Source organism: Trypanosoma brucei, chromosome 8 (genome assembly GCF_000002445.2).
Source record: "Trypanosoma brucei brucei TREU927 chromosome 8, complete sequence".
NCBI lineage: Eukaryota > Euglenozoa > Kinetoplastea > Trypanosomatida > Trypanosomatidae > Trypanosoma > Trypanosoma brucei.
The window spans coordinates 1,545,522-1,568,485 of NC_007281.1; the positions used below are offsets into that span (position 1 = coordinate 1,545,522).

At 49.9% G+C, this 22,964-nt stretch overlaps 7 protein-coding genes across 7 annotated transcripts, besides 7 other annotated features; all 7 read left to right on the plus strand.

Moving 5' to 3' along the window:
* Positions 1 to 22,964: part of a sequence feature (sequence corresponds to BAC RPCI93-5H5) that runs on past both edges of the window.
* Tb927.8.5180 (hypothetical protein, conserved) lies at positions 872 to 1,249 on the plus strand (the record flags this gene model as incomplete). Its single annotated transcript, XM_842255.1, has 1 exon — positions 872 to 1,249. The coding sequence occupies one exon, from the start codon at positions 872 to 874 to the stop codon at positions 1,247 to 1,249; it is 378 nt and encodes a 125-aa protein (XP_847348.1).
* On the plus strand, positions 1,792 to 2,562 carry Tb927.8.5190 (hypothetical protein, conserved; the record flags this gene model as incomplete). The annotated part of the gene is made up of 1 exon (XM_842256.1): positions 1,792 to 2,562. The coding sequence occupies one exon, from the start codon at positions 1,792 to 1,794 to the stop codon at positions 2,560 to 2,562; it is 771 nt and encodes a 256-aa protein (XP_847349.1).
* Positions 2,560 to 2,580: a sequence feature (AT_rich).
* Positions 3,037 to 3,067: a sequence feature (AT_rich).
* Positions 3,371 to 3,392: a sequence feature (AT_rich).
* Positions 3,603 to 3,653: a sequence feature (AT_rich).
* Positions 4,170 to 9,536, plus strand: Tb927.8.5200 (hypothetical protein, conserved; the record flags this gene model as incomplete). Its single annotated transcript, XM_842257.1, has 1 exon — positions 4,170 to 9,536. One exon carries the CDS (start codon positions 4,170 to 4,172, stop codon positions 9,534 to 9,536), a length of 5,367 nt encoding a protein of 1,788 aa, XP_847350.1.
* Tb927.8.5210 (cullin, putative) lies at positions 10,168 to 13,653 on the plus strand (the record flags this gene model as incomplete). The annotated part of the gene is made up of 1 exon (XM_842258.1): positions 10,168 to 13,653. One exon carries the CDS (start codon positions 10,168 to 10,170, stop codon positions 13,651 to 13,653), a length of 3,486 nt encoding a protein of 1,161 aa, XP_847351.1.
* Positions 14,090 to 17,236, plus strand: Tb927.8.5220 (hypothetical protein, conserved; the record flags this gene model as incomplete). Its single annotated transcript, XM_842259.1, has 1 exon — positions 14,090 to 17,236. One exon carries the CDS (start codon positions 14,090 to 14,092, stop codon positions 17,234 to 17,236), a length of 3,147 nt encoding a protein of 1,048 aa, XP_847352.1.
* Positions 17,746 to 17,774: a microsatellite.
* On the plus strand, positions 17,996 to 18,727 carry Tb927.8.5230 (cyclophilin-type peptidyl-prolyl cis-trans isomerase, putative; the record flags this gene model as incomplete). The annotated part of the gene is made up of 1 exon (XM_842260.1): positions 17,996 to 18,727. One exon carries the CDS (start codon positions 17,996 to 17,998, stop codon positions 18,725 to 18,727), a length of 732 nt encoding a protein of 243 aa, XP_847353.1.
* Positions 18,971 to 18,991: a sequence feature (AT_rich).
* On the plus strand, positions 19,193 to 22,507 carry Tb927.8.5240 (hypothetical protein, conserved; the record flags this gene model as incomplete). Its single annotated transcript, XM_842261.1, has 1 exon — positions 19,193 to 22,507. One exon carries the CDS (start codon positions 19,193 to 19,195, stop codon positions 22,505 to 22,507), a length of 3,315 nt encoding a protein of 1,104 aa, XP_847354.1.

The window sequence follows — 22,964 nt, forward strand, 5'->3', positions numbered from 1 at the left end:
ATATGTAGGAGGTGTTTCCCTTTGCGGATGCCGTTACCTTTTCAGTGTACTTTACGCCCCTATTATAAGCAGAATGAAGAAGAATTACCTCCTTAGTTGCGTCGGAAGTACGCCACGGCGGGGCGGGGAGTGCAAGTGCGCTTTTAACGCACACCGCTTTGACGCATTCTGGTGCGTATGGGTGTTTGGTGCTTTGAATGTATCAGCGCAGCTCTAGATTGCGCATGCGTGCTTATATTTGTACATTCCTTTGTCTCTTATCAGGCTCGTGCTTTCCTGGTTTGGAGAATGCGCACGCACCATCTGGGGCCCCCTTCTTGTGGATAAATAAACATATGTTTATTTGTCCATTTATGTATACTTACGTATAAACAGCACCGTTCTTTGACCACCACACTGAGGCAGGGGTGAGTTTGTAGGACTTTTGCGTGACTTTCACCTATTCATCAGTGATGAATATTCTCTTTGCCTTTGTTGCCCTCCCCACGCCCTGGAAAATGTACAGCTGCCATTGTGAATGTGAGGAGTAAAGGTCTGATTGGGCGTCGTTACGTGATTGTTCTTTTGTGATTGTGAAAGACATAGTATTATTCCGTTGTAAGAGAGTTTCTGTCATGCTTATATTGTGCTGATTCTGCATGTCATATCGGTTTGTCCACCTTTTGTTTATTTTTCGACTACTTTCTGAATGTTACGTAGAGGTAGCGAGGCAAAAGAAAAAGAAGATATAGTTTAAGGGCGAATAAGTTGGGTTTCGTACGAAAGGTAAACTCATACCGCTCGTTCGGTGGGGAGCAGATTCCTTGTTTCCCACTCGAAACATTGAAGGCATCCTCTTATCTCTTTCTTCCTTCCTTCTCAGATCCAACCGATGGATGCGTTGACGACCAGCACCATACCTTCCGCGTTGGCGGCGGCGGGTTGCCTGCAGCATTCCATGGTGCGCGTGGGATTAACAAACGGCATGGTTTTGACGGGACGCATTGTTGAGTTTGATGCTGTAACAATGAATATGAAACTTGATGCCATTACTGACATGGCGGTTTTACATCCTGCTGCGGGTGAGGGGTGTGGGGACTCCGCATATGAAACGAACCCGGCTGCGTTGCGGTGCTGCAATAGCGTTGTTGTGCGTGGTTGCCATCTGCGCTACATGGACTTTATTGATGAGGAGTCGGACAATGGGCGAGGATTGCAGGAATTAATTACCGCAGTTCGTGTTGTAAAACCTTCCGTACCTCAGGATTGAAGTGGCTACAGGCGTGGGCCTTGTGTCTCTTCCCGGACTACTTTCCCCTCCTTATATTGTTAGTTTTGACGTACTTTTTGCCACGCATTGGGAGATGGTGTGTTGACTTGTGAGTGCCGTTTTCAAATGCTTCATCTCTGCGCATCGTGAGTAGCCTTTGGGCAACATGGGGATGGCCCCGCGGTGTTGTCATGATTTCTGGCGAAAACTCTTCACGTTTTGGCAGTGTGATCAGGGAGTCGCCGCCGTCGCTGTATCGTGAGGACACTGGCTGTTCTGCACTTTTTTTTTTGTTCACTCCCTTCCCTCCTTCTTTCTCGACCTGCACATGGAAAGTTGTGTATTTGTCTATTAAAGACTAACAACGCCACCTGCTCATCAAATAAAAAGCCTTTCAGCCACACTGTTGGATTTTACTTACCCTCTCCCCCAAGTAATAAATCACACATCAGTTATTGGTACCGCCTTCGTCTCAGAACCAAAGGAATATAACGCATCAAGAGAGACCATACAGTTATTTATACTTTTGATAGATATTTATAATGCCTGTCTGTGTTCTAGTGCCTCTCCACCAGGCCGATACTCCTGCCGTCACGGAGGAAATGCTTGGGAGCGCTGTGCGTGTCGCCTTCAATGAATTGCGTATGATTGGCCTGGGATGTATAACATGTTGTTCTGTGTCTTCCGCAAGGCTTCAGCAGGAGGTGCGGCGTCGTTACCCACTGGCTTACGACCGTCATATCATGTGTGGGCAATGGGCCGGGAAGTGGCACCATTTTGTGGAGGGAGTGGCAGGGCTACGTTGCTTTTTGTATAGCACAACGGATTACGCTGAGGCTGCTCATTTGGCGACACATATTGCCGTATCTGAGTTGCGTTGCTGTTTGCAGGAGGACATCTTTAGCCTCGTGAGGCTTTCAGATGAGGGAGTGGGTGCTCGACTTCTTTCCGATGTACTCGAACACACAACTCTGAACCACAACTGCTGGCAACTGGCTCTGGAAGCTGTCATCACTTCCCAATTGAATGGAAGACCCCGCTGGTTGTCCAAAGCAGTAGAGGCACCACACGTCGTGGAGCTCCTCCGACAAATTAATGAACCTCCCTTCCCGGGGCGGAGGCCGGGGAGTGAGCGACTGAGGCGCTGTGCTGCACACGAGTTGGTGAAACTTCTTTCCGCAAGGTACGAACTCGTACGCCATGTGAGCGGCTCGCAGCTCCGCCGACACGTAAGTCAATGCCTTTGTACGTGGGGCGCTATTCCTGCTACATTCAATAAGTGGGACGAGGAACGTATTGCGGTTAATGGCTAATAATAATAATAATTAAAAGAGGAATAATGTAGCGGTCGTAGTGTCCTGATTACCATGTGACATTAGAGTTGGTACCATAAGATATTTTTTTTCCTTACTTGACGTTGCTGTTTTGTAGAAGATCGTTGCAAGGGGTATTGTGGTTCTTAAGTTCCTACTCGAGCTTGTGCCTTGAGCTTGGCTTGTTTTCATTGCCTGTTCATAGCTCGTCCATTCATGCATGTTCTACATATAAATATGTATCGGTACGCATATTTAAACTGATGATGCCGCCTTTCACCCCCCCCCCCCCCCATATATCAGCAACGACTTCTCGCTTGCTCTTGGTTTACTTTTTTAAAGCAGTTCATTCCCTTTCCAACTTCTTTTTTTTAGTTAATATTGTCATTGCTTCTGCCCACGCCCCCACGGGGGCTGAGCCTTACTGTGTTTCATTTATTTACTTTTTTACAGCCCGTTGCTGACGGGTGCCACAATTTTTGTATATATATATATATTTTTTTTTGAAATTACTCCTCTTCACTTGTTATATCATCACATCACTTATTGAGCACCAAGCCTTCTGGTGGTAGTGCTTTGTTTCTTTTTGCCTTTAATAAAAAGAAGGGTTTGATTTAAAAAAAAACAACAACAAAAGAATTAGTTTGATTTAACACGCGTTTTTATTGTTCTCGGGTATTTGTTTATTGTTTATTTTAAACAGGCTCTAGAAACACCTTGCTGATTAATTTGTTCGTATCACCCGTCTGTCCTTTACAGCCGCGGCTGTTAGCACAACAGGGATGCGTGAACACATACCCAAAACTGCAATTTTTTTAATAAAATATATTCATTCGTATCGACCTCAATCACCACCATCGATGCAACCGTAGCAACACTTTATTTTGTGCTGTTTTAAACGTGTGTTAGATGTGTGTGTGTGTGTTTATTATTATTCACTTGGCTTGTTTCCTCACTTTGTTTTAATACCGGAGAGAAAATAGATCACTTTACTTCCTCCGCGGTCTCTCAGGATCACTTTACCCCTTTTTATTATCTTCTTTATTTACTTTTTTTTTTTTTTAAAAAAATATATTTTGTATTTAATATATGCGGGATGTCGTAGATTCGTGAATGGACATTGAGTACAGCTGCTGATAAGAGCATTTGTTGTTGGTGCTGCTGAATTTCGGCAACCTCATTTCAGTACAACCCTCATAACTATCACTATTTTTGCTACCCGTAGGTGTTTTGTCACATGTTTACCCACCACACACTCTACAGTTTTCTTCTGTTTTCTTTCTTTTTCTTTTATCTGTTCTACACCTCTTCAACTGAAACTTCGCGTACACATCTTCACACGCATGTTTCCACCCAGCGGGTGCCTCCCGGCGAAAGAAAAAAAAGGAAGGAAAAAAGAAAAGCTGCATCAAAAACAACTCTCGAGAGTTATCGTTGTTTTCGCTATCGTTCGTCACAAAAAAGTAAATAAACGAAACGGCCTTTCCGGAAGGTTTTCACCTCAGTAGCGAGTGAAAGGAGGAGAGGAGGATACAATTAAAGAGAGATTAAAAAAAAAAACAGGGAAGGGAGACGAATTGAAGGAAAAGGCTCAAACGAGGGGAGCAATGATGCGCCGAGTGGCTTCGACTGGAAGCAATGGGGGACATTGTTACGTTGGTTCGTCCTTGTGGGCAGACAGTGTGTATATGGAGGTTTCCTCCATAACTTTACAGAAGCGTTTCTCCTTCAAGTATGCAACAAAGCTTCAGCACGACGAAATGCGGCAGCCGTATTACATCCATGAAAAACGCTACGGCATCTTTAGTAACGAAAGAAACATAGCCAAAGCGAGGCGCGGTCTTCCCTTCATCACTCCCCTCTACACGAAGCATATGAATCTTTGGGATACCGACACAGACGCTAGCAACAATCGTTTCTTCAGAGGCTATTATTATGGCCAGCGGGAGCTGCACCAGTTACTTGGGCGACCCCACAGTCTCGAAGCAACGAACGCTGATGGCAGCAACGACTTGTCCACGTACGAGGCCAACACAAGCCAATTATACAAGGGCATACCGCGACCTGCTATAACGAATCTACACTATGAGCCCGCGTGGCGCTATACATTATACCAAGCAGGTGCGCACGGAGCGCAGCTCTCCAACCCACGTAGTCCCTTCACCGCCAAAGTGCTTGGTGACGAATTGATGCAAGTGCGCGACATCAAGAGCGTAGAGCATTGCAAAGCTTGGTTTGATCGTTTGCAGTACCTCATCAACTTACACTATGAGGCGGTAGGTGACATTGGAGAGTTCAAGTCTCGTCACACCCGACACGTGCACGAGTTCTTCGTTGCCTTTCACGATGCACTGAGCAGCCTTGACTTTCGTGATACGTACCTATTCGACCAGTTCAAGGCGGTCCGCCCTCCGGAGTTATCGGATCTATTTGGCATCTTCCTTGAGATGGAAGCCAACTACGTTCATGAAGACTATTGCCCCCGGTGCAGTCTACCGTACAGCACTACCCGTTACTGTGGTGAAGGGGATGTGGATACGCCGTTCAGAAAGCACCGTGGGCGATGGGCCCCTCATCAAAAATGGGGACGTGAGTGGTATGACGTTGTGGCACGTCGTGCAGAGGCCTTATGGTACCGTGCAACGGAGGACCCATACTTTGGGACACCGCAGCATACCCAGCGACAGGCGGAGGCACTGCTGAAGGTGTATGTACAGGCGAAGCAACGGGGAAAGGCAATTGATTTTATGAATAAGCTACGGGGAAGTGTAGAGTACCTGACAGGGGACATAACCATCACAACAGTCATGCAAGAGTCCTATGACGCGCTGCTCGACACAACACCTCATCCACACCTTTTAACAAACGGCTTCACACTGGAGAGTGATGCGGCGAAGTACACTGGAGAAGTGAACAAGGCGCCGCTTTCTCCGTTGCAATTTCGTATCGACATGGAAATGAACAAGTACCGCAGACAGCAAAAAGAAGAAGGTGTTGTTCGTGTTCCACCCGCCTTGTGGCGTCTGGATACATCTGCAATTGTACCATACAAGGTTGATTCCAAGACAAGACGCATCGTTAACTGGCGTGAGGTAAAGGAGGGCATCGAAAAATCATTCCTCTCCGTGGGGCTGCCGAAGGAGGCGTATACTGGCAACGAGTGGCGCGAGATGTTGTACTTGCATGATGTTATTGCTAACCGAGAGGCCAAGGCGGCGGTGTTGGAGCAGCAGCAGAAGCTTGACCGCGAGAAATTGAAAGCCCGAGAAAGAGCTTCATTGAAGGGTGAGAAAAGCAGCAACAGTGCCAGCAATGGCATTGGCATTATATTCCCCGATAAAGATGGCTATCAGGTTTTCTTCGTAGACGAGGCATCCCTTCGACCTTTTGGTATTGGGGCCTCCGGAACACTGTTCAAAGCCGTTGCCCGCGTGTACCCCTCGCCCGCGGCGGTGCCGTACGACGATCCAGTCCATGGAAAGCAGTTTCTGATTGACACAACAGATGAAACATGCCACCTTTTTGGCGGCTTTGAACATGGTGATCGATTACTACTACGTGCTAAGAGTAGTGGAGGTGATGTTGATGGTGGTAACAATAGCAATTGTAGGAATACCGGTAGCTTTACCGACGAGGAAGAGGAGGTAATAGTGATGGGTGTTAGCACAGAAGGCAGCGATGCGGAACGAATGTTGTGCGCCATGCACGTGGATACTGGGAAGCAGCGGGAGCGTGGGATTGTTTTCCTTGGAACCGACTGCATTGACATACGCGAGCGATGGGAGTCGGTTCGCTATGCCGCATCTGCGTATGTGAAGGGGCGTGTGACGTTGTTGGAATCGCAGCGAACAGCGCGAGAAGAATTTATGGGACAGGTGGTTGGTATTCGCGACGGTGTGTTGTTTGTGCAGTGGCGGCTTCTGAAAGGTGGCGGGAGCGTTCTTGATCGCAGTGTTGCGGTACCTATTGGGGACTCAACTCAAGTGCGTGAACTGTTTGTTGAGACAAAGGTGCTTGGTGTTGAACCGTTGCAGTCGCCACCCTCGTGGCGAACACCATTTCGGAATGACTTTGCGGAAGAGCGTCTTAAGGAGTTGCAGCGGGCGCCCTTCAAGAGGGAAAAATATGTCTCTCTAATTCAGGGTAAGTACACACCGAAGGTTAAGAAGTTTGGCTACACTCAGCACACAACTGTGGATGACTTCGAAACGAAGGAGTATAAAGACCGACTGCTCTCGAAGCAGTTCTTCCAAAACCCACAGGCTTTTGAGGTAGTCCCTGACCGGAACGAGCGCAGTGTGCAGTTTGGTGGTAAATGGGAATATCAACGAACGCATGGCCTTCCAACTGTCGATCGAAACGAACTGGAAAACGGGTGGAGCGAGGTAGAACCAATTAGCGACGGCGAGATGAAAGTGATTGAGCAAGCGCTACGCGACATCAGTGGTCCCCGTCCTGGAAACTTTGTTAAACCGCCTAGCAAAACAAAATCACTTCAGTTGAGCGAAAGTTGGTGGGAACCACTTGGGTACGGTTGGGAACAACACAATGAGGAACAGAAAGCGTTGTGCGATGTAACTGAGCAGCGGCTTATTGACGGTTCAAATCTACCATTCGGGGGGAAATTGCCACCGTTTGGGACTTCATACGGTATGGGTGAACGTATGCGCGCAATCATTGAGGATTACTCGAAGGGATTCGGACTAGGGCCGCACGGACACTCGCCGACTCACGACACAATACATTACAACACATTAAATGCTGAAGGTGAGCGTGTGCGTGATTTGGGTTACACTGATGCACTTGGACGTCTTTTCAGCGAGAAACTTGGGGACAGGGACGTGCACCAGTGGGCTGTGGAATCATGTGCCGATGGCGAAGCGGATGTGAGGCAGCTCCTACTCTCGTTGCACGAATGGCGCGAGCGTGGTAGGCCGCCGTCGCTGTTACTGGCTAATGTACTGTCAAAGTATCTTGAGGAAGAGATTGCTGCGTTTAACAAGGGCATTCCTGAAAATGCACCCAAGCTTCAACTTGAGACATCGGATGGTACGTTAGCCCACAGCGGAAGCGGTGGGTCGCGAAGTGGAACGATGTGGGCGGATGTTGATCCAACAACTTTTGCTTTGCATCAGGCCAGTCAAAGCATCCGCAGCACTAGATGTGATGAACCCTTTATCCTTCACCTTGTGAAGCGTGCGAAGTTGGGCGAATGCGTCACGAACTTCACAGATACTGCGTACATCGCCCACCTCGAAAGTTCTGTTATCAATGAATTCCACTTGGCCCTGACGAAGCTAGTTGGGAAGGGCATATCCCCGACCTTGCTTGCGCAGAAAACTGGGCAGTTACACCGTGGTTCGGTGCGAGTGGGTGGAAATGTAGTCCCGTTTGTGAAAAGCCGGGAGTTGTCAAGACTCCTGGAGCGTATGGGGCTCACATCGGAGAGCATTGCTGTTATCACGCGCGGGCTTGCCAATTGCCCGGAGCAAGAGTCTGTTGGCGATGACTTCGCAGTGCCCGTATCGCTGATCCTTTCATGGGACGGTCCCGGGAGCAGCGGTGGCAGTGGCAGTGGTGACCGCCGTCTCAACACCACCGCCGTCCGCAACGAACAGCAACGTAAGGGTTCTGCGGCTCTTTCTAGTGCCATACGGCAGCTCAGCCAACATCAGAAGCAGCGTGGTAGTGCTTCAGGCAGAGGCTGGCAAAACGAGGACAAAATGGTTGTTCACGTTCTGGAGGAACTGTCGTTACGAAATGATGGCCTAGTGATGGACATCCAATATGCAATTCGTGAAAACAAGAAAAATCGTCGCCTACGGTGGGAGTTCGTTACCACACTTCTTCCTGTTTTTGGTGGTAACGAAGCTAAAGTGGAGCAGCTGTACAGTGATTACTGCGACGGGAAGTATGTGCCCAACATTACGGTAGCTGTAGAAGCTTTCATTGCCTTTCTGCACAACGCTACGCAGCACCCGGAGACGTATTCAGCTTCAGACTACTTCGACATTGATGACGGTAAGAGTTCAACTGCTAGCGGCACCGGTGACCAACCCTCTGCTGGACAGTACACCACCCTGAAGCTACTCGATCCGTTGGAGGGTCCATTCGTTTTTGACAACGTAAAGGTGGAATATATCCAGACTGTGGAGCGATTTAGGCGCCATGGGATTCGGGCTGGCCCAGTTATGGCACCCGCAACCGGATTTATTGCGGCCAACTGCAAGTCGTTGAACTACTTTACTCGGCGGCAGGAGGAGGTGGTATACGTCACAAATGATTCCGATCAGGGATTGCGGCGGTCGCTAGAAAACAGTGCGTATCACAAGACGATAGCGGCCAACCCCGCGTTGCAGTATTTGCTCAAAGCTCGGCGCGGAGCAGCCTTGGTTGAGACGTTTAACCGATTCTTCTACCGGACAATGCCTATGCTTAACTTTTACCAGAACGTGCTTAAACACTACTCAGAAACAATTCAACCGCTCCGACAGGCAGCGAAGAGCAGTACACGCGGTTTGGCGCGGGCACTGGAAAGTGAGCGGTCCGCTGCAATGGAGGAGTTTCGTCGGAACAGCGAGCGATACTGGAGGAATATTATTGAGGGTCGTAGTGTGGAGCAGGTCGTGCTGGCAAACGGTGAGTCAAATAGGCGGACCGTCGGTGGTGGTGCCGGTGAGCAACTGCAGAAACCGCAGGGCAACCATGATGCCGTAAGAACGAACTTTACTGGCGAAGCGACAGATGGAAGCAGGAAGGGGCAGAGACAACATCAGCAACCACCGTTGTCGCAACAACAGCAGCATTCCCGTGGCGAGGGGGAGCGAAGTGCCGTTCATACTTCTCCCCGACAAGGTGGGTCCCGGGGTATGGCGGATTTGCTGTCCAGACTGAATACACCCAAAACGGGATCAGGTGTAAAGGGGAGCACTGCAAAAAATACCGGTAACAATAGACGTGGACCAAAATCCTGAGGCGAGTGAGGATCCAATGGAATTTGAGTGTGTGGGGACTGGAAAGGTTTTCGGGGAGTGGAGTTAACGAGGTTGTTTTTGACGTGGCGATGCAATGGTCGTGGAAAGGGGGAAACGGAAAGTTCGCATCGACGGGTTGCTCGTAGTGATCGGCACTCATCTTGGGTTGGCGTGGTATTTTCCCCTACTGTGCCGAAGGTGGAAGGGCAAAGAGTTGGCAGGCGATACGGAAAGATATGGCGCATCCACGTCTTTGTTGTTTTAACTCCCTGTTCCGACCTGCTGCTGCCGGGGTGTGGCATGCGCCTCTTTGTTTTCTGTTGGATTTGCACTACCGAGACTTAGAGGAATTACAGCAACCACGACGCACTTAGTGAGTCCTTCCCTCACATTTTTTTCCTTTTCCTTCATTCAGTTGTTGGGAAATGAGATTAAGTACATCCACTCATGGAACACACTTCATCTGTTCTGTCCATACTCCGAAACTTTCTTTTTCATTTCTACACTTTTTTATCGGCAGGCCGTTGTTACTTTATTTTCTCCATGGAAAGTTAGTTTTGGCCAGATATTTATTATTTTGTTTTGAAGAAAGCCCGATCTCCTCCGTACAACCTGAAGGTTTCTGTGCTTGATGCCCTTGTCTGGGGGCTCCAACCAATGCAGCAACTACACTGACAGAAATAATGGTAGTGATGGTGTTAGTGGTGAGGGTGTTGGTATTGACGGAGGATCAGATGTGGGAATAGAAGTGGACGTTTCCGCGTGGCTGGTGAACATGCCGCAGTTGGGTGATTTGTGGCCTCGGGTCGAAGAATATCTCACTCAGTCGGCAGCGAAAATTCGGAATAGTGGTGCTTACACGAAGGACCCACTAAAAGGTATCAGACATCGTATGAGCTGGTATGCTGTCATATACTACGCTTGTGCTGGTCATCCGCAGAGGTTCTGTGAAATCTATCAGTACTTGGCTTTGTTTCTACTCAACGATTTGGAGACGAATGCCCTCCCACCCGTTTTATCAGCGGTTGCCACATATGCGGACACTAATCCTGAATTTGACGTGGTCGCGAGAAGGGAAGGTTTTGAACCCCCATTGCGTCCGAATAGGAGTTTGTTGCAGGAGTTTGTTCATCAGTTTAGGTTGTTTATGTTATTCCGTCGTGTCGTCCTGTCATGCTTCGGATACCTTGACCAGTGGTACACGGAGAAGTTCCATCTCGATCCTGTTTCTGATCTCTGCGTGAAAATGTTTTATGTTGTTGTTTATGAAAGGGTCAGAGACGAGCTGGCGAGTGAGATTGTACATTCAGCCAATCAAGCAAGGGGATTAAGCGACGGGCCAAGCGATGACGACCCGTCAAACGCGTGTTTAGATGTTCAAGTAGCTCTTGCAGTTGTGTCCGAGATCGTATCGACTGTGAGGGCGTCTTCTACCAACACCGAGGCAGGTGTGGTGCACTGCGGACCACTTGGCAAGGAGGGTTCAAACCCCAGTATTGATGGGGGAAGGAGTGATGACGTTGAAGTTGAAGCTGGTACTTCAGCACCCTGCCAAACGGGAACATCGCCATGGGAACTCGTGCCGGACCGTATCCCGTTGCTGCGTGAGAAACTTGAAAGTGGTTCCCTTATGGAATTCCTGAAGAGCTTGTCGTCGTCAACAGGGGGTAACCAGTGTGGCGGCGCGAAGGTTGATGGTCCGTCTGCAGCGAGGCCATCAGGTGCAGCTTGCGGAGCACTACTTGGAGGCGCGCATCCGGCACGTTCTTTTATAGTAAGTCTTGTCCAACCACTACATACGCTTCTTCTCGATCAATTCGGCACACGCTATGTGCGTGCTGCCGAAGCGTACTACCGGAAGGAGCGCAGTGTGCATCTCGCCACCAGGGAGGGCAGAAGTGGTTATGTGACGTGGGTGCGCTCCTGCTACAGATTGGAGCAGTTATTAGTGAAAGATATGCGTGCACCGTTCTTTCACGACCTGCTACGTGCGCGTCTACACCGTGTATTGTTGCTGGAAGTGCACAGCGAAATTATCCTCGACGACGAGTTTGGTTTTCGGGCGCTGTTGGATGCATGGAGCGCACAAACAAGTCCGCATTTCGGTGCTCTACGAAAAGACTTCCTGAAACCGGTGGTAGTATCGTCCCCGTCATCGTCACTCGAAGAGACCGTCCACGAAATTATGGATAGGTGTGATTGTGCTTCTTCATTGCAACACATTGGAAAGGCCGCTGGGTCGATGCAACCGATGCGTGAAGGGCTTGCATCCGCTTTGGGACTGCTTGTCACAACCTTTGCCGACACACAGAGTGAAATATGCATTGCACTGCTGCGCCATGAACTCGCCAATAAGGTGGTGATGGATTCTGTGCCCCTTTTGGCCACATACTTTGTGATGGAGGAGAAACACCATTTAGGACACATCCACCCAAAGGGGCGACAAACTAATGACGTGGAACCCGCGTTTTTGCGAGATATGGCGAAACTAGTCGTGGGCGGCCTTGTTGACATGGTGGCACAGTACGGTAGCCTTGTACAGGTGCAGTTCCATTCCCTTTCATCAATGCTCGTCGCTGTGCGTGATGCACTTCGTGAAGTCCTCAATCCACATCGGTGGGAGCGGCATACCGTCGACACACGGTCGGGGGTAAACGTCAACAGTGGTAAATTTAGTGACATGCTCCTCTTAGACGCGGAGCGACAACAGCCTCCTCAGATCCACGGTTACGAACCCACGAGGGGTGCACGTGCAGCCCTCCGCAAACTGGCCGCTATGCGGGATGGGCGTTCGATACCGATGTCGCGGCTGGTTGCGGTTTACTGTGACGTTTTGGTTTCACAAAGCGGAACCCGCGGTGTTGCTGTTACCGCGGACAAAGAAACTGAAATTGGGGGGAAATGCGTGTCGCTGCCGGAAGGGAGTGATAGTACGAGTGATATAGATAGTGTAACAGCCCTTGCCGCACTCCTTGATGACAAAGACGTGTTTCTTGAGGAATACAAACAACTATTAGCGCGCCGTTTGATAATCTTGTCGTCTTCATTGTCACTTTCTCCCTCAGCACTTCCCACAGAGCTGTGTACGAAACCTAATGCAGAGTACGAACACGCTATGATTCGTGAACTGCGAAGAACCTTTGGGCGGACTTCAACCCTAACCCTGAAGATGATGTTGCACGACTACACCCTAAGCTGCGCCATGGGGAGTGCATTTCGTCAAACCCCTTCTGCACAGCAACTGAAATCCGGGATAAATGTTCAAGTGATCACCGGTGCGCGGTGGCCAACATACAGCACCGTGCCTCTCTTACCTTGCACTTCACTCGCAGCAGCCATATCAACATTCAGCACATACTACGCTGCGGCACATCCATTACGAACGCTCTCCTGGATACACTCGCAGGGCACCGCTAACCTTGAGGCCTTGTTTCCAAATGGTTCGAAGGAAATTGTAGCAGATACGATACAGTCGAATATCCTTATTCTGTTGAGTGATGCATACAATACCGTGCGACGCAACCGTGACAGTGAGAGTCGGAGAGGAGTGGGTGAAGGTAAGTCGACAAAACGCTATTTAACTGGGCAAGAAATTGCTTCTGCCATGGGGATGAGTTTTGAGAACCTTTACGCCTACCTTAACCAGCTTGTACACCATACGAGTTACAAGCTAATTACCCGGGTGCCATCCCCTAACCCTGATCCCGCTGTTGATCCAAATGAGGCATCGGTGCGTCCAGAATATGGCTACACTATTAACGTGGATTTTAAGCACAGTTCAAACAGTTTTAGGCTTCCAGTCCCTCATCCACGCTGGAATCAGAAGGCATCTGGGGGCCATCGTGTGGTTGGTGCGGATGCCATGGCTGCTTCACAGACATTCGCTCTGGTGACTGAAAGTACGCGACGCCTACAGGTTGACGCTGCTATTGTGCGGACCATGAAACGGCACCGTTCACTCCCTTATCATGAATTGATGAGCACGACGGTGCAGGAGCTCTCGCGGTTCTTCGTCCCCAGCACCCAATTCGTGAAGGTGCAGGTAGAAGGTCTCATAGCACGAGAGTTTTTGAAGCGAAACGAAGCAAATTCACAATTACTCGAGTACGTTGTGTGAGGGTCGTAACATCAACATGGTGGTTTCGGTTGTAGGGCACTGGCTGCGCAGCAAAATTCGTGGTTTGTTGAGGCGGAGTATTTTGTTTCGTTTCGTCTTCCTATGGGCGACTGCTTTGTATGTTATGTGTACTGGCACGGCAGTATTATTGTGCACACCTGTATTTTTAATTTTTTACTTCCTGCGGTTGCAGCACTCATGGAGTTTTTGGAAACTACTTTCTTTCCCATTTGTTTCAATTTACTTTGCACCAAACGATTTTCTCACATTGCAAAAATATCATATTTTTAAAGAAAAAGGTTGCGCCCCACCGACACTATTATTTGCGTATAGTTGCTCTTGTCGGCGGTGTTTGTGGGGACGACGGCACCTAACCATCGAAAGGTAACGGGCAACGGGAGGTGCGACAGGGTTTAGTTGACACGTTTAGGGAGCCATGCTCAGAACTCGCTTGTCACTTGTCAGATTCAGTTTCCCACAGAGCACATTACGCCGGTGCTTCACACGGGGAAGCGAGGCGAGGAGGCCCACTTGCAACGGTGCACTGCCGAATACATGCCACTGGTCATTGTTGCGACACAATAGCAATGGTAGCGATGCAAGTAAAGGTTCGGCGGCGATGGAGGAGATAGCACCAGAGATGGTGACAATAGAAATTCTACCAGTGGAGGGGGATTATCCCCTCCAAACTGACGGAGACTGTGACCGCAGCGGTGGGAGTTCGCACAATAGTCGCGGCAGCGATGGCATGACTGGCGGTGTGGACGTTGCATCCAAACGCATGCAGCAACAGCAATATTGGGATGTAACGAGCATCGATCACTTTTCTAAGAGCCGGGTGCTAAACTACGTCCGCCGGACCGGTAATCAATCCGCTAATGTTTTTGACATCAGTGAGGAGCAGATGTTTGGGAAAACGGTCTACCGCGCGCGGTGCAAACTGCCGCTGCCTGCTCCGCATCATTTATACCTAGCTGAAGGCGTAGGTGAGGATGAGCGAGATGCGGTATTACTTGCTGCAATGCACGCGGAACGTGTGTGTGATGCGTTGGGTGTTCCGCTTTTCCGTCTACCACTCATGCAGAAAAAGCATGCGGATAATGCACGGCGGCAGGGGCGTTATGCACCCATACCTGGGGATCCCATCAAACCGGAGAATACAATTACACCACCACCTCTGCGGATGGTCTCGGTCCCTAACTGTCAGGCGAAGTCAGAAGTAAAACAGGTCTTTTCTTCGTCGATTGCCGAAGCGGAAATTATCAGTGATGACGGCCCACCTGGTGTCCGTTCTTCTTATGCAGCTGGAAGGAAACTAGAGTCTGTAAGAACAGCAGCACCTGCATCTGGCAGTACTCTCCCAACTGCTGTTGCCGATAATAAGAAAAAAGAAGAGGAGATTGAGGAAGATATGGATGGAGGGAGCAGCGAAACTTTATACCACACGACAGTGCACTACCCATGGCTCACCCCCAGTGGACGAGAGGGTATTGGAGATGGAGTAACGGGGACGGTAGCGGGATCGATGAGTATTCCCCCGGCATCTGCCGCCTTTGACCCGACAGAGGGTGGGCTGTGGCAGATGGTTAACACAACTTCTACTCGGTGCTCCCCTTCCCCAGATGCGCTGTTGTTGCCGTGTGTATACGAGGCGGCAGCACACGGGCGAATGAAGGATCACTTTCTTCAACAAGGAATGTCCCTCAAGGATCGCGTAACTTTCACCCATGTGGCCGTCGCCAATCACTCGACACGGATGTACGTAGCGGAACTCTTCCTCCATGACACTGTAGTGGCGCGTGGCAAGGCACAGACAAAGGAGTGTGCGGAGCATCTTGCGGCTATGCATGGGGAATTGCTTCTGGATGCTCTCGCTCGACCTCTTTTCCCTCAGGACCCTGAGCGTCAAGCGCGGCACGCTGAAGCCGTCGCACGGTTTGGTCGTTGGGCCCCAAACCCCAAGACGGGTGACTTGCAACACCCGCGTCTGCACGACGTATTGCCCTTACCCCTGAAGCAACAAGTGGGTGGTGATGATGTGTGGATGGACCCAATGGTCTTGCGGCGCTGCGGTTACCAACGCAGCATGAGTGAGCGAATGATATCTTCACACATTGAAATCAATAACTACTGTGGGGATTACATTGAGGCAAACCCCGACCCCGCTCTGTTAGAGGAGGCACGGCGGGCGCTGGAAGTGTGGCAACGTGATGTTGCCCGCAATCCGCATCCCGATTTGTTTGTAATCACCCGTATGGGTGATCAATTCCGTGCGAGTACTCTACTTCCTGTCCCCAAGGAATTTGGCATTCGTGGGGGAAATGGAGTGGGAAAAACGATGGAGCAAGCGATGGATTTATGCGCCCTACATGCTGTGGATACACTCTGCGCACTTGGTGTTCCCCTCTTTACAAACCGCAAGAAACAGGAGGCATTTGTTGAAGCAAGACGGAAAAGGGGGCTCGTAACCGCGGACGTCATGGGAGGTTTGAAGAAAAAAAACGGACTGGTCGCCATTATTGCCCCGTCACTACGATCAGAGGGTGATACAGCATCAGCGAACGCTTCGGTGGGGTGCGCTGTCGGCGCGGGTGGCAGCGATCGGGTGAAGAAGGAGAGACCCCCTTATTTGCCTGGTTACATGGTTGAGGGCAACCAGCCACGACCGCTGCCGCACATCTGCGATACGCTTCGTATATTACAGCTGCGCATCCCGGAAGACTTCACGGTGTATGGGGAAGGGCTTACCGATGAGTCCATTATAGAGGTAGGCAATGAGGCGAAGGTATGCGTTCAGAATTACCTGAGACAGCATTTACCAAAGAATGCCAATGTGAATGCGTCTGTTTACATAACGGGCTATGGCAGGCAGGTTAGCGTTCACAATATTGCCTACCTTCCACTTGTTTTGCCGCGACGGAGAGAAGGTGCAGTAGGAAGGGGCAAAGTTGTTGGTGAGGACACAAGCACCAAAAATTCCACGCCATCAGTAGCAAAAACAGCGGATGGTGAGTTAAAAGAAAGAAATGAATCAAAGGGTGCGGAAGGCGCCGCTACAACGTCGCTTTGTGTGGCAGGCAAGACAGGAAGTGAAGAAGTTGAGTCGTCTCAGGTCCACAGCGGGGGGACGCAAGATGGGGTGGAGAACCCTAAAGAGCGTGGGGAACCAACAGAGCGTCTTCTGGCGATTGGAATTTCGCTTAAGAAGAAGGACGCGGAGAGAGTGTGTTATCTTCATGCTGTTGACATTCTCCGAAGGAATGGTGTGGATGTGCTCTCAACCTACCGTGCGGGGCTTCCACGCCGCAAGGGATTGCAATCACCAACACAATCTCCCTCAACAGCGGGAGAGGAAACGAGGGGCGGTGGTGGTGGTGCGGTGGCAGACGTAGCGACTTCAACCAAGCCCATGGTGAAGTGCAACGAAGAGTGTAAGAAGCCTCAAACTGGCGGAGAGTCGGGGCAGCCACCAGCACTTCCCAAGCCGTACATGCATAAACTCATGAAAAACTTCATGGAAAGCGGAAAGCATTATACACCACCAAAGCGACGATCATCTCCCAGTCCTCACTCACCCTTTTGAGGGGTGTGTTCACTCAGTGGGAGAGGAGGGTTTTGGTATTTACATGAGTTGTGGCAGGAGGAAGTGGTGAACATTATCGACGCCACAATCCAACGAGTTGTTGTTGACGGTGACGTGCGCATCTTCTCCTCTTTTCAATCACATTATGATATATCATGAATGAGGATCAAAGCGACTCACAGACACGCACTTTTTTTTTCACAGAAAATTATGACGTGGGAATAGTGACGGCGAAATGTATGAAAAGGGACTAATGGTGAAGGAGAGGAGCCATTGGACGCGAGAAGGAATGTCCTCTTTGGTTTCCTCCAAGATACCCGTTACAGAAGTGGTGCAGGAGTTAAGGTCTGAAAATGCTCTTGCTGTTGGCGCGCATGCCCCAGCCACTTAAATTGGCTACCGTCTATGTGTCCTCATCGTTCCAACTAACGGTGTCTCGCCGCTGGCTGTTTTTGCTTTCCCGGTTTTTTTGCAATACATGTTTGGGTGTGAGTTCGTGATTGAACATATATATATATATTTATTTATTTATTTATTTTCTGTGCGTCCTTCTCTTTATTTCCTACGAGGGAAACAAATAGAAAGGTATTGAGTGTTCTCAGCGAGGGGGCCGAGTAGCACCAAAGCGCCCAGTGACCAATAATGTCCTTGTCATCCACCACAATCAACTGTCTTGGTTGCACAACCACACAAGGTTCAACCGCCTCCGGTACGCAGTATGTTAGCCACAGACACCGACTGCAGCGGACCTCCTGCTGGATGGAGCTCGCATGTTTTAACGGTTTCCCAGAAACCCCATCCCTCTCCGGGTCTTTAGTTCAGCAACGTCATAATTTGCTGGACTCTGTCAAATCCGCGGGGCCTCCGGGGCCTGTCTTTCGCGTGGAATTTGAACTTTTTGATGATGAATCGCCCAAGACTTGTGCGAACTTCAGGAATTTGTGCGCAGGGCGCACAACCAGCCGGAAGGGTGAGACATACTGGTTCCAGGGTGTCGTGCCTTCCTACCGCGGGACATACTTTCACAAGATTATTCCACAATTCTGCGCTCAAGGCGGGGACCTCACCATGCGGGTAGACAATGGCGCGAATCATTTGAGTAGCTTCGGTCGCGGTTGGTTCGCGGATGAGTATAAGCGACGGCGGATGAACGAAGTCGGGCTCTTGGCGATGGCCAACAACGGACCCAACAGCAACGGCTCGCAATTTTTCATAACCACGTCTGACTCAAATGAGAAGGCGCTCAACGGTCGTCACGTTTGCTTTGGCCGAGTGGTGCAGGGCCTGAAGGAGTTCATGCATGAGGTTGCTCCCTTTGGCGACAGTGCTGGCTATCCATCACGTTTTATTGTCGTTACGGACTGCGGGGAAGGGCCACTACCAGCTACGCTCGGCTCCACATTGCCGGATAAAACACCTGCAGCTGATATTAGCGAAGAAGGAGCTCGGGAATGCGGGAGGGTGTCGGTGAAGTCCCCTTCCGGCGGGTAGTTCGGTTGAAAGGGATGCTCTGATTTTTCCATAATTGCAGGATATCACTTCCGTGTCTCCCTTCGTCCTGACTGTGACACTGTGGCGCGTTGGCTTCACCGCTCAGGGTGCGGGGAAAATAGAATGTAACAAGCGGAAACATTGTGTATGTACTGTCGGTGTTTATCCACCATGGCTTGATTTCTAATGTACAGAGGCCCCTGTGGGTGGGTTGCAAAAGCAATTAACTATAGGCAAAGCTTGAAAAAAAAAAATAATATTAATCAGGAGTAGCAGCCCGCCTTCGTTCTTACCCCCTTTATTCTCACGACCACGTGCATCTTCCATTCCTCTTTTTCGCTTTTTTTTTTTTGGTACAGCACAAGTAGGGCCTCGGTAGGAGGACAGATCGTAGCCAGGCGGTGTGCGGTCAAGCGAAACGCAGGCACCTACCAGATTTCAAAATACCCGTGAGGGTGTCTCGGCATGGATCCGCACCCAACGCCACTGAATCCCGATGCCACATGGGATGACAATGGCTTACTATTTACGCTCCTGATGGGTGCTTTTGCATTTATAGGACTCGGTGCCGTTAGTGCTTTCACAGTGTATGCACCATCGATGTGGTTGCGCCGTGTCTTTCGGTTAAATCATACTGCTGTTGTTCTTGTTGAGGAAGAGCCCCTTGGTGGTGATGTGGAGACACTCCAGGCTCCCGATGACAAGGAACCGCGATATCGGAGAGTTGGATGTGCTCTTCCTTATCCATGCTCACTGTTCGTTTTACCCAGTTGGAAGTGCTGGCTGAGTGTAGAGGAAGAGGTGGAGGGTCTGGAAAATGTTTTTAAACCTTTAGTCGATTCAGAAAGTGGTAACCCCGCGGGTATCGGCGACAACGCAGACGACAGGGGAAGCGCAGTGGGTGATGATGATGAGACGGCTCCACTTACTCGGGACCACATTTCCAGTGAGTACCCGGCCACAGTTGAGGTTGACATAGAGGGTGTTTCCTCTGGAAGTCCAGTAGGCAACGTGCCGTCCCGGACGAATGGCGCACCAAAAACACCATTGGACCCGCATGTTGCAGTCTACCTGTACTTCCTGAAGTTGTTCTCGACCGTGTTTATCCTAGGTTCTTGCATCAATTTGTGGATCTGTGTCCTGGCGGGAACAGACGATTATCGGGAGAAGAGTATGGTAAGCATGGATGAGAAGCATTGTGGTGCGCAAGGGAGTAACAGAACTGGGTGCATGGAACTCATGCCGTACTGCCACTACACGGATGCAGACACCTGCGTTCCTGTGCCCCTTCACGGTATTTATGATCTGACAGTGAGGAACATTACACCGAACAGCTGGCGTTTGTGGTTTGTAGCTCTCCTTGATATGGCGTTTTGTTTGTTTTTTATTGCGGCCATCGTCTATTACCTCCGGAAGGTGGATAAATATGTTGAAACAGTGATGCGACACCAGATGGAGTGCGCAGTTGGCCATCGAGTAGCGATTGTTGGCGGGTTAAAAGGGAGGGTATTAACGGAGGCGGCGTTTCGGCGACGTTATCTTCAGGAGGACTCGTACTTTGGCCCAAACAGGCGTGGCGTGAATACCTTTCGCTATCCAGTCGCTGTCGCAAATGCGCTCATGGGTGGAACACTGAGCGTTGATGACGGTGATACGTATCATCAGTATGATTGTGGCGGATTGAGTTGTATCTTTTCGTCTTGTTTTTTCACTCGGTACAAAACAACACGGTCAAACGCCGTTTTCCTGCAAGATGGGAGCGTTCGGCGCATGCTATTCCCACGTGACCCACCACCCGGTATGTACACCTATATGGACAAAACTGAGGAAGCGATGGAGGGCCTGCAGGAGGCCGTCGCCGATTACAAGGTTTTTCACAAGTTAGCGAATCACGTGAGTTACAAGAAGCGGCAGGAGTTGCACAAAAAACTGCTTCTCGTGCGTGCTTCTTTCCCGTTCTGTTTCAGCATGATATCCAAAGTTGACTACTGGAAAAAGGCCTTCATTGAGCGGGCAACAAAGCTGAATCGTTTTGTAGATGAGGTACCTGCTAGGAAACCTAAGGGGATTGCTTATGTTGTGTTTGACAATTCACTCGCAGCCTACGAGTTTGTAAACCTTTTTTACGCCCAGCACAGAGGAGCTTCAGGCACATGGGCGGCCATTGCAGGCCCCTCTAATGGCATAATCGAAATGAACATCACAACGAACCGACAAGTGGGCTGGGTGCGGCGTATTGTGGTCGCTGTGATATATATTTTAATGTTGCTGTTTTGGTCTGTCCCTGTCGGTTTTCTGAGTTCCATTGACAATATTTCCAAAATCCCCGGAATGGGATGGCTCTCTCGAGATTCTTCCAAGTTGCCTGAAAATGTCCGAAGTGCTATCGCAGCTCTTCTACCGGTTGGTGTGCTCGCGTTGTTTAACATAGCACTCCCTTATATTGTCCGCATTCTTGCCATTGCCATGGGGGTAATAAACATGTACGAGCGTGAGGAGTGTGCATTACACCTACAGTACCTTTTCATGGTCCTTACTGGTGTCATATTTCAGGCTCCGCTTCAAAACGGCATGGAAGAGTTGAACCGCTTGATTACAGAAATATCGCGCGATAGCATTGCAAAGCTTTTCGTAACTTTTGTAACTCCGGAGGGAGGTTATTGGTACACGAAGGTTGTTATGGGCTTGTGTGTATCCACATGGGTTGCATTTCTCAACCCTGGGACGCTGACTCTGGTTGTGCTGCAGCACAAGCTGGCGAATGTGCAGCGTGTGTACAACGAACTCTTTGGTCCTTGTCTGTTCGAGTGGCCGCACCTGTACAGCTTCGATCTTTCCCTATTAGCCATGGGGCTTCTCTTCCACATGACTGTTCCGTTGCTTTCGTTTTTTGTTGGCATCTACTTCGTTGTGCGCTACTTTACGCAGCGTGGCATGCTGTACGACCGTTACCGCCCTGAAAATCATCCGCGTCAGGACTGTACCCCATTCGGTGCGGCAGGAATGGTTATTCGTGCAGCTTGTTGGTTGTATTGCTTAGGCGCAGTTGGCGGGGTGTTGTTCATGAACGAATTGGATCATTTGGGTGGACTACTCATTTGTTCTGTTTCGTTTACCCTGAGTGTGATCCTGTTGGCCTACACACACATCACAACTCGTCGATGGATCGCTACCTTACCTAATGCACGGAGACTCCTCAGGAACAGAGTACCTCGCTCAGTCCAAACGCAGTATGGCACCTCCCGCAGCGCCGACAATGTGGTGGCCCCTAAGTTACCTAACCCCAAACCACCAGCACGTGCAGAAGAAGAACGCAGGGAGGCTGATAGCGCCGTCACTTTCCAGGGAGCAACATTGCCTGTTGTGCCAAGAAAACAGTATTCCATGGAAACGTTGGACTTGGGCTTCGACGGCGTCGCGGGTCCGACACATTGCGCGCCAACGACGTCACTCCTCTGGCAAAGCCGAGGGATGCAAAGCTCCCCGGTAGGTTCAGTTTGTAACCTCCAAGACCCTGACGGTACCGAAATGGAAGGTGTGGTTGAGTGGGATGCCGCACCTGATGCGGAAGACGATATGCTTTATCACAGAATGTCCCTATTGCCACACAATCCTAATGTGGATTCCCGCTACAATCCCAGACACCAGCAGCTTCAGCGCATAAACATCACACGTGAGATTGAGCGGTTAGAGGAAACCATATTCCATGTGGAACGTTACTGGGACGCTCCGTACTCAGAAGTCAACCCGGAAGAATGTGGCATCATAGAACAGCGGTAGCAGGAGCTAAGTAGTGTTGCGCATGTGTGACACTTGCAAAGGTGATAGTAAAGGTCGCTGTTGGTGCTTTAAAAGAAGTTAAAGGGTAAAAAGTGCTCCGTAGCGCACGTACGGATACGATGGTGTTTACGGATTAAATGTAATGTGTGTAGATCTGGGTGTGTGTTTGGTTTGCCAACTGTAATGTGTTCCAAATTGACGGCGAATTAGTCGGCTACCTGCTTTTGCTACGAATGTGTTCGCATTGCTCTTCTCTTCATTTTTCTAGTGGAATGCTTTCGTTCCTTTACGTTTTTGATTTTTACTTTTTTTCTTTTCTTGGACACGCACACGTCCTCCCGTTTCTCTCTCTTTGGTTTAGTTTCCTCTGTTTATATGCTTTACTTCAGCCTTCACCGGTGTTTACTGATGTTTCATTTCGACCTCTTCGAGGCGAGGGGTTAGAATGGCTGGGGGA